The following is a 19,407-nucleotide window of genomic DNA, read 5'->3' as shown; positions in this document are numbered from 1 at the left end:
TAATTTTCATCTTTTTGTGCTGAACAAAGATCTTGGATATTTTTTGGGAGGACATTTTACATATTTTTTAAGGTTTTCTGATTTCAGTTATTAGCAGATTCAACCATACATGTTATCTAAAAAGATAAATAATAATTTAAGAGCACCTCTTAAACAGTATGGAGAAAGCTTTAAATATGAAGATATTGTTTTTGAATCTTCAATCATTTTAGTTTGGGGAAGTTGAAGATGAAGAGATGCTTAGTCTTCCTGATCCTTCCAATGGGCAGTCACCTTCCAGTGTTCACCAGCATCAGGAGGAAGAACAAAATTGCAATGAAACACAAAATGTCACCAGAGTCTGTCACACTCATGAACGTGCAGTTCCTATCCAAGAAACAGTGGAAGCTCATGACATAACAGAAGAAGGTTAGTTTAAATTATTATCTACCATGAAATTTTGAATATGTATGTATTTGGTGGGTTGGTATGGTGGCACAGGGGTTGGTCCTGATGACACACAAATCCAAGTACCAGTTTGTTGTTATGTGTACATAGTACACATAGATTCTTAGTTTCATGTTTTCTCTCGTCAGAACAGTGACAATGATTCAATAACAAACCGGTCTTGCATGCGAAAAAGCATACATAGAATAAAACATATATACGATATATATGAGCTCAAAATAAAATACGTTCAATGAATAATGGCATTAAAGATACCTAATATCCAGTGCATAACAAGTGAAGTGAATGCCCTTTTATACTGGTCATACTGAACATTTAATCTTATCATACACTTGGAAGCAAAAGGTGAAATTCCTATCTAATCTGCTATTATACAAAGTAGTGGCTGATATTACAGAATGTACAACACTCCATTGACCTTAAACTTGAGCAGAATGGGGACTCTAATTCCACAAAATATACATCTTGTCATTTGCATTGGCCTCTCTATTCATGTATTCATACAGAAGAAAAATGCTTGAGTAAACACTGTAAAATCATTCATAAGCCAACACAGGTCAGCACAGATTATTTGATGATTCTGTAGTACTAGGGTGTTGTACCGTGTTAGCCATTATGAATGTAGAGAAAAGCCAAACAAAATGACACCTTTTATTGGCTAACTAAAAAGATTACAATATGCAAGCTTTAGAGGCAACTCAGGCCCCTTCTTCAGGCACATCTTCCCTGTAGAAGGGGCCTGAGTTGCCTCGAAAGCTTGCATATTGTAATCTTTCTAGTTAGCCAATAAAAGGTGTCATTTTGTTTGGCTTTTCTCTTGATGATTCTGTGAACTGTTTGAAACACTGTGTAGCATTTTAGGAAATCAGTTGTCCCATTTTCTTATTTATGTCTTTTTGAATGCAGTTTTAATCTGCATAAAAACTACTACCAGCTTGTTTTCCATATTTTTACAGTCCGTACCCCCAATAAAGTATCAATTCAGCTAAGGTCACAATTAGAAATTTACCTTACATGGTAATATTTAATAGCAAAATGTGACTCTCTAGAAAAATTTTTCTGTGCATTTATTTCTTAACTTGTGCTGTTTTGAAAACTAATTCTATAGGTTGCGTTGTGCATTTAAATTTAGATATGGTGCTCTTGTAACTATTAAACGAACATGTATTTAACTATGCCTATTCTTCCAGGTATAGAGACTATACTTTGCTATCTGGAACTGCACCCTCAGCACTGGGTGGAGTTGCTACACCCCACACTCTCTTCTTGTCATTTGGTGTGCTATAGTGGACCCCAGCAGCTTCGAGCTATTGCCAAGATGTAAGTTTGAGATGTTACTTTGCAGTAAAAACAAATGTATTATTTAGCACTAATAATCTTGATTTGATGATTTGGTAGCATAGTGATTAGTGCTTCTGCCACACAGCTATAGAAGACTTGGTTTAAATCTCACGTGTTATGATGGGGTACTCTAGTTTTTTCCCACATCCTAGAGACCTGTGTGTTCAGTTAATTGGTGACTGTAACTGGCTCAATATGGGTGAGAATGGTGATGTGTCATGTGAGTATGCCCTGAGATGGGCTAGCAGCCTGGTTCAGAACAGATGGTGTTGTATGCCTGATCCTGCTGGGATGTGACCCTGAGTTGGATTAGACAGTTTCAGGAAGTGGATGGATGGATGGATGGATGAATGGTTGGATGAATGAATAGTCCACATTTGACAGCAAACATTCAACTCACAATAGATATTGTTTAATTATACATCATACATAACTAACCTAACTGATTTGGTTCAATCCACTGTAACATAATCAAAATATTTGAAATGAGGATATTTTTTAAGAGAGGAAGATAGTTATTTTCCAAATTTATTTCCTCTGAATTCTTACCAAGTACTTTAATAGCACGGACCGAAAAAGATGTCACTCCATATGAGAGTGCATGTGACTACCGTTTAAACAATTTTAAATTCACCATTTCTCTTAGAAATGCTTCAGTGTTTTATGCTTGAATTTCCAATTTCATGCAACAGGCACAGTAGGTTTAAAAGAGTATTGTGTCAAACATAGAAGAAGCTATGGGAATAAAGTTTTACAAATTCATTAAGATTGGATGCTTTGATATTCTCTAATACACGTTGTGTGGCTGTTCGTCCAGTCAAAGAATTTAGTGGAACTGATGGGCAGTTATTGCTGGTCAAGAAAAGCCATGTAACCACAAATGTGCAATTTTGTGAAAGGTAATAACATATATATTGTAGCAGTAGGGGCGCTAGAGCTCCCTTGAACCCTCAGGTACCACGCCAAACACCGGGTAAAATTATAATTATTATTTATTTTATAATAACTATGTGCACAAAGCACCCTCCACTCCACACTACACATACAAGTATTCTACAATAATCAATAATCACCAATCCTCCTCTCCCAGACACTTTGCCACCCTACCTCCCAGCTCAGCTCAGCGTCTGGGCTTTCCCACCGTCCTTTTATATTTCCTGACCCGGAAGTGTTTCCCGTCCTACAGCCCATGTGATTTCTTATCACTTCCGGGTCAGATGAAAAGTCCTTCTCTTCAACCCGGAAACACGTCGTTCCCTCTGGTCATATGATCATGACGTGCTTCCGGGTTATAGGGCACGTATAAGTCCTTGAGCCTCCCTGCAGCGTCCTCTGGTGGGCCCCACGGTGTCCAGCAGGGTTGGGAATAAAAACTCCATTGTTCATAATTCCCTGCTGGTCTTCGGGGCATTTCCATGCTACAGGGAGGGCTCCATCTGGCGGCCTGGGGGTATTGGCCAGGATGAACAGCCGGCCATCTCCCACAATATGTAAATTTTCTTTTACAATACATATACCAATTTTTCACATGCACGTGTAAAATGAATATATGTATTTATAACCAGCTATCTGCACATTTTCTAACCTGCTAATTCAATTCAGGATTGCTGGGATAACATGGGTACTATAATGTTTTTGACGATGAAGTCAATTTATTTAAGAAATAATTGTTGCTTTTGATTTACCTAGATTAACCTATAGATTTTAACAGTGTAGTTTTAATCAGCTTTCTAATGCATCTTTATGATCAACAAAACTTTTACTGAAGCAAAGGCTAGAACTGGGTGGTATGGAGTATGCACCACAAATATCATCATTCTTTTAAAATTTAAATTGAAGATGAATGAAAAAAAACGGTTCTACCAAAAATATTTACATTAGAAAACTAGGTAAAGAATGATTTGAGCATTTAAAATGTCGTTATCAATAATTACATAATGTAAAGAGACAATGATGTTAACAGATATGCATATCTAGATATATACACATTCTCTGTGAATTATGCTATCTATCAGTGTGACCAGCTCAGGATCTGATCAGTGTTTATCTGTGTACCTGTTATTTTGTACATCAAGTGGTGGTTTTTCTTCACCACAGATGAGTAAGATGAATGGTACCAAAGCCAGTTTAAGAGTAGAAAATATGTCCCCACCAAAACATAAACTTAGGATTATGGATCTGTGAAGCAGCAGTGCAAAATACTATACTGCCCTAATGTAGTAACTTAAATCAATATTTTACCTCAAAAGTTTTTAATTTGATTGTAAAATGATAATAAGTTGTTATACTTTTTGTTATAGTTTTGTTTCAATCATGCTTTCCAGTTGTCCCCCAGTTGCAGTAGCACTTGCCCGTAAGAGGCTGGCTGGCGAGAGCCTTTCCCACTCAAGTTCGGTGACATTCGATGTGGTGGAACTGGCAGACTCTATGGGTTGGGAGCTTATTCCAGTCAAAAGAACTCTCCGGCAACTCCAGTGGAAGACTGAGAGAGGTATTTGAAAACAATTAAGGCTAAAGCACATCAAAATGAATAAATATACTGTGTTTTTTTTTTTTAAAAAAAAAAAGGTATTAAACTGTTTTGTTATCCTTTGTAGGACAGTAAACCTGGCTCAGAAATTACATTCAATATTTCTCCTCTTAAAAAATGTTAGGGATTCAAATTTAGTAGGTGCTGATAGTGGACTGGGTTATACTTTATCATTTTGGGAAAATAGGTGTGACTGTTGCCACAATAGCACTGAAGTTTGTTTTTAAAGTATAGCTTTGGTTTTACATAGAAAATGATTAGTATTACAGCAGCTCTGTCATCTCAAGTCCGCATCATGCAGTACAATGGCACTCAAAGTCAAGAGTGAATATATACTGTACAGGTAATCCCTGTGTTAATAGAAATGTCCGTTTAAGCATCATGCTTGTGTACTGTATGTGTAGTTCTATTGGTTAGAGATTATCCACACAGTTTAGATACTGTACCGTGTACTGCAGAGATACCAAGTTTAATCAGCTACCCAGATGGCTGTAGTTTTGGATATTAACTGTTTTTTGTTTCCACAGATAATATCACTGCTTGATATCAAAAGATGTAAGAAAGATATAGTTTATAGATAACTAGAATATGTATTAATCTTAAAGGTTTCCTGTGTTGTATTGTAGTTGCTGTACAGTTAGCCTAGCATTCTCATTATTCAGTTATGATTAACTAACTACATAAACTATATCTGAATATCAATTTGAGCATAAATCATGTTCTAATCAAATTGTACTAAAGATGAAACTCATAGCACTGTGTTATGTTATGGCAAACAAGTCGGACACTAGCAGGAAACACTACTCAAGTCTTATTCACAATACAGTGAATAGTATTTTACCAAGTCTAATTTGCTGCTAGCCTATTTCTGGTTTAATGTGCACAGTCTGCTGTAGTCCATTGCATATCTGTATATTCATGAAGGTGGAATGTTTTGATGATGCTGTACTGTTGTTAGATACAAAAGAGTGCACAATAAGGTTCACAGTGCTACAAAAACATGCATATCCACATTTCCACCCCTACTCCCAATTTTCTGAACCTTCTTATCCTACTAGAGCGTCAAGAAGAACCTAAGCCTGTTCTATAAGCATATAGCAACAACCAGGGTACATTCATGCACCCTATATATATATATATATATATATATATATATATATATATATATATATGTGTGTATATATATATATATAATGTGTGTATATATATATATATATGTGTGTGTATATATATATATATATATATATATATGTGTGTATATATATATATATATATATATATATATATATATATATATATATATATATATATATATATATATATATATATATAATATGTACATCTTTATAAGGGCGTGAATCAGCATACCCGTAGAAACGCACATACACTACACACAGGGAGACCTTTCATTGCAAGAACTGACAAGGCCAGAATTGAAACTAAGACCCCTTCAGCTTTAAGGAAGTGGCACTAACCATTTTGTCATGGAGCTTTACATTTGGCATACCTCTTCTTCTTTCGGCTGCTCCTGTTAAGGATTGCCACAGCGGATCATCTTCTTCCATATCTTTCTGTCCTCTGTATCTTGCTCTGATACACCCATCACCTGCATGTCCTCTCTCACCACATCCATAAACCTTCACTTAGGCCTTCCTATTTTCCACTTCCCTGGCAGCTCTATCCTTAGCAACCTTCTCCCAATATACCCAGCATCTCTCCTCTGCACATGTCCAAACCAATGCTATCTCGCCTCTCTGACTTTGTCTCCCAACCGTCCAACTTGAGCTGACCCTCAATGTACTCCTTTCTAATCCTATCCATCCTCGTCACACCCAGTGCAAATCTTAGCATCTTTAACTCTGCTACCTCCAGCTCTGTCTCCTGCTTTCTGGTCAGTGCCACTGTCTCTAACCCATATAACATAGCTGGTCTCACTACCGTCCTGTAGACCTTCCCTTTTATTAAATTACTCCTGACACTCTTCTCCACCCATTCCACCCTGCCTGCACTCTCTTTTTCATCTCTCTTCCACAATCCCCATTACTCTGTACTGTTGATCCCAAGTATTTAAACTCATCCAATTTCACCAACTCTACTCCCTGCATCCTCACCATTCCACTGACCTCCCTCTCATTTACACACATGTATTCTGTCTTGTTCCTACTAACCTTCATTCCTCTCCTCTCTGGAGCATATCTCCACCTCTCCAGGGTTTCCTCAACCTGCTCCCTAGTATTGCTACAGATCACAATGTCATCAGCAAACATCATAGTCCACGGGGACTCCTGTCTAATCTCGTCTGTCAACCTGTCCATCACCATTGCAAATAAGAAAGAGCTCAGAGCCGATCCCTGATGTAATCCCACCTCCAACTTGAATTCATCCATCACTCCTACCGCAGACCTCATCACTGTCACACTTCCCTCATACATATCCTGTACAACTCTTACGTACTTCTTTGCCACTCCCGACTTCCTCATACAATACCACAACTCCTCTCGAGGCACCCTGTCATATGGTTTCTCCAGGTCCACAAAGACGCAATGCAACTCCTTCTGGCCTTCTCTAAACTTCTCCATCAACATCCTCAGAGCAAACATTCCAATTGTGGTGCTCCTTTCTTGGCATGAAACCATACTGCTGCTCACTAATCATCACCTCACTTCTTAACCTAGCTTCCACTACTCTTTCCCATAACTTCATGCTGTGGCTCATCAATTTTACTCCCCTGTAGTTACTGCAGTCCTGCACATCCCCCTTATTCCATTATTATTATCCCTTATACCACCCGGGGGGGTAAACGTTAACATTTAACATTATACAAAGTTATTGTCTGTTTTTCACCTGCATTATTATCATTCTTTAATTTAATATTATTTATTGTATCAGTATGCTGCTGCTGAAGAATGTGAATTTCCCATTGGGATTAATAAAGTATCTATCCATCTATCCATCCATCCATCCTTAAATATCCGCACTAGTACACTTCTTCTTCACTCCTCGGGCATTCTCTCACTTTCCAAGATTCTATTAAACAATCTGGTTAAAAACTCCACTGCCATCTCTCCTAAACACCTCCATGCTTCCATAGGTATGTCATCTTGACCAACGGCTTTTCAATTCTTCATCCTTTTTATAGCTGTCCTTCCTTCCTCCTTGCTAATCAGTTGCACTTCCTGATTCACTATCTCCACATCATCCAACCTCTTCTCTCTCTCGTTCTCTTCATTCATCAGCCTCTCAAAGTACTCTTTCCATCTGCTCAACACACTCTCATCGCTTATGAGTCTGTTTTCATCTTTATCCTTTATCACCCTAATTTGCTGCACATCTTTCCCAGCTCGGTCCCTCTGTCTAGCCAATCAGTACAGGTCCTTTTCTCCCTCCTTAGTGTCCAACCTCTCATACAACTCATCATACGCCTTTTCTTTAGCCTTTGCCACCTCTCTCTTCACCTTGCGCCTTATCTCCTTGTACTCTTGTCTACTTTCTGCATCTCTCTGACTATCCCACTTCATCTTTGCCGTCCTCTTCCTCTGTACACACTCCTCTATTTCCTCATTCCACCACCAGGTTTCCTTTTCCTCCTTTCTCTTTCCAGATGTCACACCAAGCACCCTTCTTGCTGTCACCCTTACTACATCTGCTATAGATACCCAACTGTCTGGTGACTCTTCACTGCCACCCAGTGCCTGTCTCACCTCCTTCTAAACTCAACCTTGCAGTCTTCCCAGATAGACAGATAGATAGATAGATAGATAGATAGATAGAGGCCTTTAACAGAAGCTTAATAAATGAATAATATTATATTATGACAAACAACAAACCCCTCTCAGCTATACACAAGAATGTCTAAAAAGAAAAAAAACTAAATATATAGTAGTGCATACTACAGATGTGCATAATATTGGGCCATTCTTGATTCAAGTAGGAATAAACTCAGTAATATGGTAGTTATTTTCATAAAAATACGGTATTGTTTGAGTGTACTTCACACAGTTAGAATAAGAGACTTGTATTTACTTCACTAGTTATGAAAATGAATTGAATGCTCCTTTAGTGACATTATTTTATATGTCATCTTTCACAACAAACATAGCCACGTGACTTTTTAAAGCAATGTGTGATCATTCGTGGGGAATGCAAATCAGGAGTAAGAAGTATCTGGAAACCATAACAATAACTAAAGTATATATTTTGTATTTGGTCTTAGAAATAATACATATGCAAACAAATTAGTTACTACTCTTAAAGAAACAGCAACTTTATAACATATGCCCAATAATAAGAAAAAAAAAACAAATGTAAGAATACAAAAGATAAAATTTAGATAGATAGATATATACTTTATTAATCCCAAGGGGAAATTCACAAAAAATTCCCTTATTTGATAGCTAATGAACAAATGTGAAGTGCACATTATGTCTACATTTGTGTTAGGCATATTGAGATTTGAAATAAATTTCTCTGTGTTGTCTGACTGCTTGTACCAATGTCTGTTTTCATCAGGTCCCCCAGGCTTTAGAGGGACAGGAAAGAGTGGTGTCCTGGTGGAGTTTTCCAGTTTGTCCTTCCACTTCCGTTCTTATGGAGATCTAACTCACCAGGAAATGGACAGTATTTGTGAGTTCTTACACCAGAGAATTCAGGCTCAAGAGAAGACTCAGCTGTATCAGCTAAAAGCTTGCTTTAAGGCCTTCTTTAGGCAAGTTTAGTGTTCACAGTTCTGTCAATAACTTTTCAACTTTATTGTGAATTACAAGCAATATATTCTATAAAATGGTCCACATGGTATTGCTCCAGAAACATGTTCAGAGTCTGTTTTATCTGTTTCATTTTAAATCATGCAACGGTTAAATTGGAAACCCTTTTCAACAAAACAGGAAGGCTTTGGGTTGGAAGGAAAATAAAATGAAGGTTGAGAACAATTGCATAATAAGACAATTTATAAAACTGAGGAAAAAGTAGTAAGCACAGACACTATGATACTCAGAACTTAAGACCACATTTACTGAAACTACATATGTTTGAATTTAAATATATTTGTAGGCTGTTTATTGTCACATGTATATAGCACAGTAAATTTTTTGCTTGCCTGTGCTAATCAACATACAATATGCTGCTAACCTTCATTAGTGAGTATAACAACCTTACCTCAAAACTACTGTCTGCCTTACCTCAGGATATCTGCCCTGCTTATACCTGCACATTTTCGCATTGATGTAGTCTGGAAGAAAGGTGAAAAAGAGAGTGCAGACAGGGTGGAATGGGTTGAGAAGAGTGTCAGGAGTGATTTGTGACAGACGAGTATTGGCAAGAGTGAAAGGGAAGGTCTACAGGATGGTAGTGAGACCAGCTATGTCATATGGGTAAGAGACAGTGGCCCTGACCAGAAAGCAGGAGACAGAGCTGGAGGTGTCAGAGTTAAAGATGCTAAGATTTGCATTGGGTGTTATGAGGATGGACAGGATTAGAAATGAGTACATTAGAAGGTCAGCTCAGGTTGGACGGTTGGGAGACAAAGTCAGAGAGACGAGATAGCATTGGTTTGGACATGTGCAGAGGTGATACGCTGGGTATATTGGGAGAAGGATGTTAAGGATAGAGCTGCCAGGCAAAAGGAAAAGAGGAAGGCCTAAGGGAAGGTTTATGGATGTGGTGAGAGAGGACATGCAGGTGATGGTGCAACAGAATAAGATGCAGAGGACAGAAAGATATGGAAGAAGATGATGATCTGCTGTGGTAACCCCTAACAGGAGTAGCCAAAAGAAGAAGAAGAAGATTTTGATGTAGAAGTTTTAGTTATTTTTATTGTGAAGCTATGTGTTGGGTCTCATACAATCGAATTGGTGAGACTATTTTTATAGAGCGCATGAGACTACTTCCACAGCCCAAGTTCAGACAGAGGTCTGTCACAAGCTAAAGTCTGAGATTGTCAGACTAATTCAAAGACAAGGGAAAACTCATCATGCCTAAAAACAAGCTCTAGATGATGAAACCTAAATTAATCTTAACCTTTTTCTCTGTATTGCTCAAGAATAGAATTTTCTCATGAGGTAGTTTCTTTACTTACATTAAGTAAACACACCACTTAAAATGTAGTCCTGATTTAAATCACCAACTTGTAATGGTACATCTTTATATATAATCTTCATTTGGATCTTGATCTTTGTTTGTCCGCGAATTCACTGCCTTGTGTGGTGTTCCTGCTGTGTTCAGTAGAGGGCAGTAGTGATGGAGGAGGAGAGGAAGTGAGGGGGAGGATCGTTGGATGAGGTTGGAGTGTGGTGATTAAAGAGGATTGAACTAAAGGAGACTACGTGCTGTTTGTACTGGCTGAATACACAACACCTTGGTTGTTACTTTTGTTTACAAACACTGTCGATACCACTCTTTGTGTTTAGATCTGGCGTCAACACCGTGCTTTGTGTTTAGATCTGGCATCGACACCTGCTTCGTTGTCGAGACTGTGGTTTTTTGTGTTTCTATCGACCGTCGTTGGCAGCACTTCGTCCAAATCGAATGTTCACCCACTTCTTGGAGTCGGCAGTCAGAGTATATAAGTCGGACACACTTCTGTGATTTTCCATCAGTCGGCGTTTGGCGTTCAAGAAAGAAGCATTGGTTTGCCACAAAGCAACCTGCGAGATTTGAGAAAAGTTGAGAAGAGATCGTGAGAGGAAACGACAGCGTCATGAAAACGAGATGGACTGTGAACGGAGAGAAGCAGAAATGCTCCTCCACCACCACATAATTACTATTCGGACAGTGATTCCGAGTAGGCCATTCCTATCGAATCAATGTCCAAGGGTTTTGTTTTGTAATTTTGTTTCCCTTATAAAAAAATCATAATGCTGTGCGACGAAGGGCCCAGTTCACAACTGGCAGCCACGTTTAAACAGGGAGCCCTTCACAGACAACTTTAACACGCGCAACGTAGTTGGGCGCAAATGGCTAGTACAGTATAATGTATCACATGGCTAGCGATGTGTGTTGTCATAGTAGCATCTGTGAAAATGCAGAATAAAGAAAGAAACAATAGCAGTAGAATGTCATTGCTTAAACCTTGACAATGTGTAAATTAAATATTAACTATGTAGTCACAAAGAGAGACTGTGAGGGATAATTTATCTAAAAAAAAAATTTTCTTCATTTGTGTAGAATGCTGCTGCCACTGCCCATTTTCAGAGTCTAGGGTTCGAATTGCAGCGTGTATGCAGCCAGTGAGGAGTTTGCACATCCCCTTGTCTGGTTGGGATTTTCTTTGGGTATTCCTGTTTACCTCTCACATACCAACTATATTTGAATGAGTGTGTGTGCGTGTGTGTGTGTGAGAGCATGTCCTGCTATGGCTTGGTTCAGACCGAAGTCCTATCCTAAACCTAATGCTACCATTAAAGAGTCTGGAAAGAGTGTGTAAGTCATAAAGTGGATGGGCATTTTGTTGATATAGTTAAGTATGATGCATGATTTTATAAAGTGTAATAAAAAGAGAAATCCAAACTTTTTAACAGTAGACAAAGCAAAATGTATTAATTTTTTAAAGAGTTGATTAAAAACATAATAAATACATAATTACCATTACATATTGTAACCAGTAGGGAGCACCACTGAGTCTCAAACCCAAGACACAGTAATGCCCAGCACACTTTTAAGATAAAATAAATTAGTTATTTATCCAGAAGCACCTTATCCAAAACACCTTTCCAAAACCAGTTGCAATGAGTACTTTGAGAAGGTGAGAAAAGTGCTATATACGTGTAAAGCATTATTATTATTAGTATTATTATTTTTAAATACACAATCAACTCTTCCTCCTGCCGTCCTCCAGCTGAGTGTTGCCCGCCTTCTCCTGACTGACTCCTTGATGTAAGGTAGTGGGTTCCTTTTAAAGCCGAACCTGGGAATGCTTCTGGTTCCGCACCATGTCTTCCTTGAAGCATTTCTGGGCCATAAAGAAGGTACGGCGGTCTTCCCCCGACAGCACCCTTTATCGGCACCCAGGAACCCCATCAAGTGTCCCAACTGGGGTGCCATGCGCGGATGCCTGTCCTTCACCTACAATATGTATAAATGTGATTTTTCTGTGTTTTTTTTCTTGTGCCCATGAATCCAGTTTTTTTTAGTAATTTGGTTCCCTATTTTTCTCCTCTTTAGTGTTGCTTACCATAACTCTACTTCTTGTTCTGATAAGATGGATGATGACAGGAGCCAAAAGCTGAAGGCCTTGCTAATGAACTACTTTGACAAGAAGGCTGAACTGGATCTAAGCAAAAAGTATGAAGAGGATAAAGAGGACTGTGAACTTAGTAAATATAAGGTGAGTGTTGTTGAAGGAATCTGCAATGCAAGCATTCGAGTATACTTAGCTCATCAAACTGTGATGTTATTTTGCAGTTAAAAGACTGGGGGGATCAGATTCGTGCAGACATAAGAAGTTTCCTTTCAACTCGCAATGAAGAAAAGTTTTCTGGAAGAGCAATAGCCAGAATATTTCATGGAATTGGTGAGATTTAGTTTTGCAAGTCTTAAAACTGTCAAGAGCCTAAATTCATTATTTTTTGCTTGTTAAACATCATTTTATTCATGATATTTGAGAAATAGTAAAATGTGAACACATTTTCTTGGAGAAATTAGAAGCAGAATCATCTTATAATACTAAGAAAGCTTCTAAAGCTTCTCGTGCTTCTAAGATCAATCATGTCATTTAGCCTTTATTATGAATATGGTGTTGAATATTTTCACATATGCTATTATAAAATATTGAAATTTCCCTAAAAGGGAAAGAAGACCATAGTCCACGTGACCGTCATCATCAAGTCCTTCCATGAGAACCCTGAATACAATGAGGACTGATTGATGTCATTTATGTTAGGTAGAATGTCTAGAGGGGGCTGGGTGGTCTCATGGCCTCGGAACCCCTGCAGATTTTTTTTTTTTTCTCCAGCTGTTTGGAGTTTTTTTAAAAAAATTTTTCTGTCCTCCCTGGCCATCGGACATTACTTTTATTCTATGTTAATTAGTGTTCTCTTATTTTGTCTTTTTTTTTTCCTCGTTCTTCATCATGTAAAGCACTTTGAGCTACATTATTTGTATGAAAATGTGCTATATAAATAAATGTTGTTGTAAAAGCGAGGCTTTGCTCACAATAATATGAAAATAATATGAACCCTGTCTGTGAAGAAAATAACGCATGTGGATAAGTATCCAGGATTTTTCAGCATGGTTAACAGAAAAGAAACACACTGGTCTCATTCCTGTAAAATGAATGATCTCACTGTCTCGACAGAATTTTCAACTTTTGATTTATGATGAATCAAGACTTCTTTTTTTTCTCTCTTGATTCAAAATGGAATCATCACTTTATTACCACCCTTTATTATTTTTTCGTGTATTAAAAGCTTGCAAACAAGGATTTTGCCCCAAATGTCTAGTATAACATTTCTCTGTTTTACTGATTTTTCCCCTTTAGGAAGTCCTTGTTATCCTGCATTGATTTATGGAAAGGACAGAAGATTCTGGAGAAAATATATTAATTTTGATTTCAATGAAATCATCAGAATAGCAACTGAGGAAATTATAAGAACCAAGTAAAACTGAGCATTATAACTTGGTAATCTGTATTTATATGTTTCGTCTGTGATTTATTTAATTGTATAACATCTGTAAGTTTTTTTTAATGAAATTGTATCTTTTTTAATATCAAAATAAAAACTTTATGCTTTATTAGTGTTGTCATTTTTTTTCACTTTTCAAAGATAAACGGATGTTAAATTCATGATGTGGTTTTAACTAAGATCGGGTGTTGGATGAATTAAAAGCAGGATGCAGATTTTCTGAAGTTGCCGCAGCCTGAGTCATTCAGCAACAGCAAGTAATGGAATGTGCATAACCATATTTTAGCCAGAGGTTGTCTAAATTAGAACCGTTTCTTGCACTTTACGAATCAGTACTAGTTTCCTTAAACAATATTTTTTATTATTTTTCTTTTTTTCTTTTTTTTTTTATACTTATGCTCACTTTAAAACTGTACAGTCAAGATAGAAGAATGTTAATGTACAAGGTTTGACAAAAAATTAACATGTGCAGCAGGCTAACTGTTGTATCTTATTTTGTTTTTTTATTTCATACAGTATTGATTAGAATTACCAGTAGGACAGCGCCATGTTATTTGACTATTGGCAGTTTTCACTGCAAGACACAAGTTGTTGCAATGTAATGTAAGTAGATATATTTCTGAATTCATTGCAAAACTCTTCTGTAGTTTCAGTGAGAACTTGTTGGTAGCTAAAGTTTAATTAAAGAAACTATATGTGATGTGTTTGTACAGTGTAAAGATGTACAGTGCCTAAATAAATATGAAATATGCTTGAAATTCTGCCAGTTGACATGTAGTTTAAGAATGCTTTTGCCTTTCAAAAGTGAGATCACTTTGTACTAATCAGTTTACCAGTCTGTTAACTGCTATGCATACTTAAGGGGTATGGAGTAACCTACTATATACAGTAGATCATTTGCAGATACATCATGGTTTTCTGTTTATCTCTTGTTCACAATAATTAGCGTATGTGTCTCCATTTGGTGTCATCTATATATATATATATATAATTCACTAAGCAGCTGACGCCCGCCAACTCACAGAGACCCGCCCACCAACTCTAAGAGCATGTGACGAGAATGTCTGCCTGCATGCCCGCCTGACTGTTACCAGCACCCAGCCCACCAACTCTAAGACCATGGGATACGACGACAACTCACAGAGCCACGCCCACCAACTCTAAGAATTCACTAAGTCCATGGCAACCAAGACGCATGCAAGACAGAGCCACGCCCACCAACAATTCACTAAGCAGCCGACCATGGCACACGCACGACAGAGCCACGCCCACCAACAATTCGAGTGAGAGCAAAAGCATTTGCCAAGAATGTTTTCATTAATCGAGAACAAAAGTCGGAGGTTCGAAGACGATCACATACTGTCGTAGTTCCGACCATAAACAATGCCGATTGGCGATCTGGCGCCGTTATTCCAATGACCTACAGGGCAGCCAACTGGGTAACCAAAGTCTTTGGGTTCCGGGGGTAGTATGGTTGCAAAGCTGAAACTTAAAGGAATTGATGGATGGGCACCACCAGGTGTGGAGCCTTTCACTTAATTTGACTCAACATGGGAAACCTCAGCAGGCCCGGACACGGAGAGGATTGACAGATTGATAGCTCTTTCTCGATTGTGGGTGGTGGTGCATGGCCGTTCTTAGTTGGTGGAGCGATTTGTTTGGTTAATTCCGATAATGAACGAGACTCCCTCCTGCTAAATAGTTACGCGACAAAAGTGTGGTCGGCGTCCAACTTCTTAGAGGGACAAGTGGCTTTCAGCCACGTGAGATTGAGCAATAACAGGTCTGTGATGCCCTTAGATGTCCGGTGCTGCACGTGCGCTACACTGAATGGATCAACATGTGTCTACCCGGCGCTGAGAGGCGTGGCTAAGCCGTTGAACCCCATTCATGATGGAGACTGGGGCTTGCAATTGTTCCCCACGAATGAGGAATTCCCAGTAAGTGCGGGTCATACGCTCGCACTGATTAAGTCCTTGCCCTTTGTACACACCCCCCGTCGCTACTACCATGGTCGGGTGACTTGGTGGATTATATATAGAAAAGCAGCCGGAACCGCAAAGAACAACGATAAGTCAACGTGGCTCAGAGGTGCATGTGGACTGTAGCAGAGACGAAAGTGACTGAGGCGGTGTTTGGAAAATGAACAGTCAACGTGACTCACAGGTGCATGTGGACTGTACACAGACGAAAACGATTCAGGTCAGGAGTTGGGGGCGGGCACATGAGCAGGCAGTGCGTACTGAACGATGACTAAGAAATCAGCAGACTAGAAAGAGGGGGCGGAATGGGCATCCTTCCCCTCTCCTCCCGTTCCGCACTCCGCGCCCGAGCGCCGTCCAGCCCCGTCCCTCGCTCTGGGAGGTGGAGGCGCGACAGCAGTCCTCCAATTTTGAGTTGCCTTCTCCAGAGTTCCATCTTTTCATTCACCTACAGTCGTATCCTCAAACCCACCCCATTTGGACAATTGTGTCAGGAAGTGTTCACCCATCAATACATAATTATGCGGCGTATGCTGCGGCGTATGCTACGCCGTGGGTTGGCTAGTTTATTATAATTTTAGAGGCAAAATTATTAGCAATGGATATCACGTGGCTCATTAAACCTATGATGCGGGTCTGCTTTACACTGATAAACTGCAATCTATTGTTCAGTAAGTAAACTACTTTACATAACAAAAACTATGCCATGTTGCTTATTTTGTATGGATTATGTGTATCATAATTTTAAATACTGATATACAGTACAGTGGAACTTCGGTTCACAACCATAATTCGTTCCAAAACTCTGGTCGTAAACTGATTTGGTCGTGAACCGAAGCAATTTCCCCCATAGGATTGTATGTAAATACAATTAAATCGTTCCAGACCGTACAAACTGTATGTAAATATATATATTTTTAAATTTTTAAGCACAAATATAGTTAATTATACCATAGAATGCACAGCGTAATAGTAAACTAAATGTAAAAACATAGAATAACACTGAGAAAACCTTGAACAACAGAGAAATCTAACACTGCAATAGTTCACGCTATAGTGCTAGGAACCGCTCGCTAAAAACACTTTTTTTTAATGAGTTTTAAGCACAAGGGAAAAAATGAACATTTGAAAAATCCGTAATTTAATAAACCACCAAGAAAAGTAACATTGCAACAATGCACACTATGAACCGATCGTTGTAAACAGAAGTGAAAACAAAAACAAGCCTTCTCTACCTTATGCGTCCCTCCCTCTCTCTCACTCGCTCTCTCTCTCTCTCTCTCTCTTTTGCGAGCCTGGAGCGCCTGTGTGTGTGTCTCTCTAGCGTGCTCCTGTGTGTGTGTGCGTGCTTCTGTTTTTCTCGTGCTCCTGTGTGTGTGTGCGTGCTTCTGTTTCTCTCGTGCTCCTGTGTGTGTGTGCGGCTCTCTCTCGCTGCCTGTGTGTGCGTGTGTGTGTGTTGCGCGCTCTCTCTCTTGCTTGCTGCACAGGAAATGCACAGGGAGAGACTGAACATGTACAAACCGAAAGGGAACCTGGCTTGTTCGTATACCGAGTGTGTGGTCGTGAACCGAGGCAAAAGTTTGGCGAACTTTTTGGTCGTAAACCGAGTTGTACGTGTACTGAGACGTTCGTGAGCCGAGGTTCCACTGTACATGTTTATGCATTTCCTCTTCAACGGTACTTTAACTGCCACAGTAACATAAGGAGCATGTGATATGTTGGACAATTCCCACAGGCATCAAGCCAACTTTTAATCAAGGTAGTTGACTGATTCATGCCTAGACACTGCAATTTTTTAATAATCTGTAGGCTTGTTTGGAGAACAAGAAGCAATTTTGCGAATCATTCCTGTCTGTTTTACACTATGTGCTATTACATCCTTATAATCTAATAATTATTTCAAAAGTTAATGCTCAATAAATATTTTTGTTTTGATGTGGTTCAATTAAGAGATTCTGTAGGCTGCAATTTCGTATTGCACAGGACAGTTAGAAGGTGTCAAAGTCAGAAAAAAGGTCCCTCACACACACATTGTATTTAGCCGATTGGGTGATGTGGTATCAGATTTCATCCTTGTGCTTCTGGATTATAAATCTCTCTAAGAATCTGACAAGTTGTGAATTCCAGCGAGATAACTTCACTTCTTTGGATTGACAGTGGTATTTTTAATATTGATATGATACGAATTTTGAAATGAAATTCTCTTGTGCAGCATATTGCCTTATTTATTTATCTCTCTATATACATACTCTATATAATACAATATAAAATTCTAAAAGCTGTCCATCTGTTATGGAATTACTCATGAGCTACTGGAGCTAGTCCCTTGATCTTGGTCTTGATCAAAAGCTTAGGACCTGATACGTACTGGTAATTCAAAAAATGTGAAGTTACGGAAAGCTCAGAAACTGACCACTGCTTGAGATGACAAAGTAAACCACAAATTAAGTGATATGGTGGAAAGATAAAGAACACAAGCAACATCTGCTTAGCATCACACAGATTTTGCAGGCTCAAGATGTGACACCATAATAGGCAGAAGAAGTGCAATGCCATCTGCTGAGTGTTAAGTGTGAGATACAGAATGCATGTGATTGTCACATACGTGTTCAGAATCCAATAGGAAGTGCAAGTTCTTACGTATGTAAACAACTGGTGGAATGTTTACTGTTGTTTATATCTAGCTTTTGTTGTCATGATATGTTCTGGATATTTGAAAAATTGAAGGTGCCTGAAGAAGGAGCCTGAGGTTGCATATTGTAATCTTTTTAGTTAGCCAGTAAAAGGTGTCATTTTCCTTGGCTTCTCATTGCATCCATAATGGCTAACACAGTAAAACACCCTAGTACTACATCAGTTATCTAAAAAATAGTTATCATGAAGTCATAGATTAGAATGCTGAGAAACAATTTAGAAATGAGGAACATCTATAAATCCACTAAATTCATTCTACACTTTGAGGAAATAAAGGGAAATTGCATTGCTGTATTTAAATAAATAAAAATCTGCTATTGAAAGTAATATGAAGTCAAAATGTGTGTCTGTTGGGTTTCTGAGTTTGTCCATTTATTTAAAAATTAGACCCATGAGTTTTTACATTTTATTCAAAATAAATTGCACTGTGAAAATAGAACTTGGAAATACAGTCAGAAAAGTCTCGTCTTAGGTGGGATTTGTTGTCACAATAGTAACATATATCAGTAATATTTTGTAGTATACATAAGTTCTAATTTAAATGAACTACAGAGCCCTGATCAAACAGTCCTTAAATTTTGATATTTTACAAAACAAAATCAAGATAGGTTCAATCCTTATACAGTACATACAATTTGATGTTTTATGTTTCTGCATTGTTTAGAACAAGTGATTCACAGATGTAGTGACCTGTTTTTAATTAGCAGTCTCATCACTTTCAGTAGTTTGCACATTCATCTCATGTTCATGCCATAAAACAGAGATGAATGATTCATTTGTTAGACTGAACTGATTG

At 38.4% G+C, this 19,407-nt stretch overlaps 1 protein-coding gene across 1 annotated transcript in view; it reads left to right on the top strand.

The window, feature by feature from the left end:
* Positions 1 to 14,044, top strand: part of recql4 (RecQ helicase-like 4) — a 40,861-nt gene extending 26,817 nt beyond the window's left edge. The window contains 7 exon segments of the mRNA XM_051936046.1: positions 213 to 408; positions 1,638 to 1,767; positions 4,113 to 4,279; positions 8,828 to 9,023; positions 12,476 to 12,638; positions 12,716 to 12,824; positions 13,791 to 14,044. Coding sequence (XP_051792006.1) covers positions 213 to 408; positions 1,638 to 1,767; positions 4,113 to 4,279; positions 8,828 to 9,023; positions 12,476 to 12,638; positions 12,716 to 12,824; positions 13,791 to 13,912 — 1,083 coding nt within the window. The 3' untranslated portion in view covers positions 13,913 to 14,044.
* Positions 14,045 to 19,407: the final 5,363 nt, after the last annotated feature.

The sequence above is a fragment of the Erpetoichthys calabaricus genome, chromosome 13 (assembly GCF_900747795.2).
Source record: "Erpetoichthys calabaricus chromosome 13, fErpCal1.3, whole genome shotgun sequence".
NCBI classification, from domain to species: domain Eukaryota; kingdom Metazoa; phylum Chordata; class Cladistia; order Polypteriformes; family Polypteridae; genus Erpetoichthys; species Erpetoichthys calabaricus.
The sequence above is the reverse complement of the archived record's forward strand: the minus strand, read 5'-3'. Positions and strand labels throughout refer to the sequence as shown.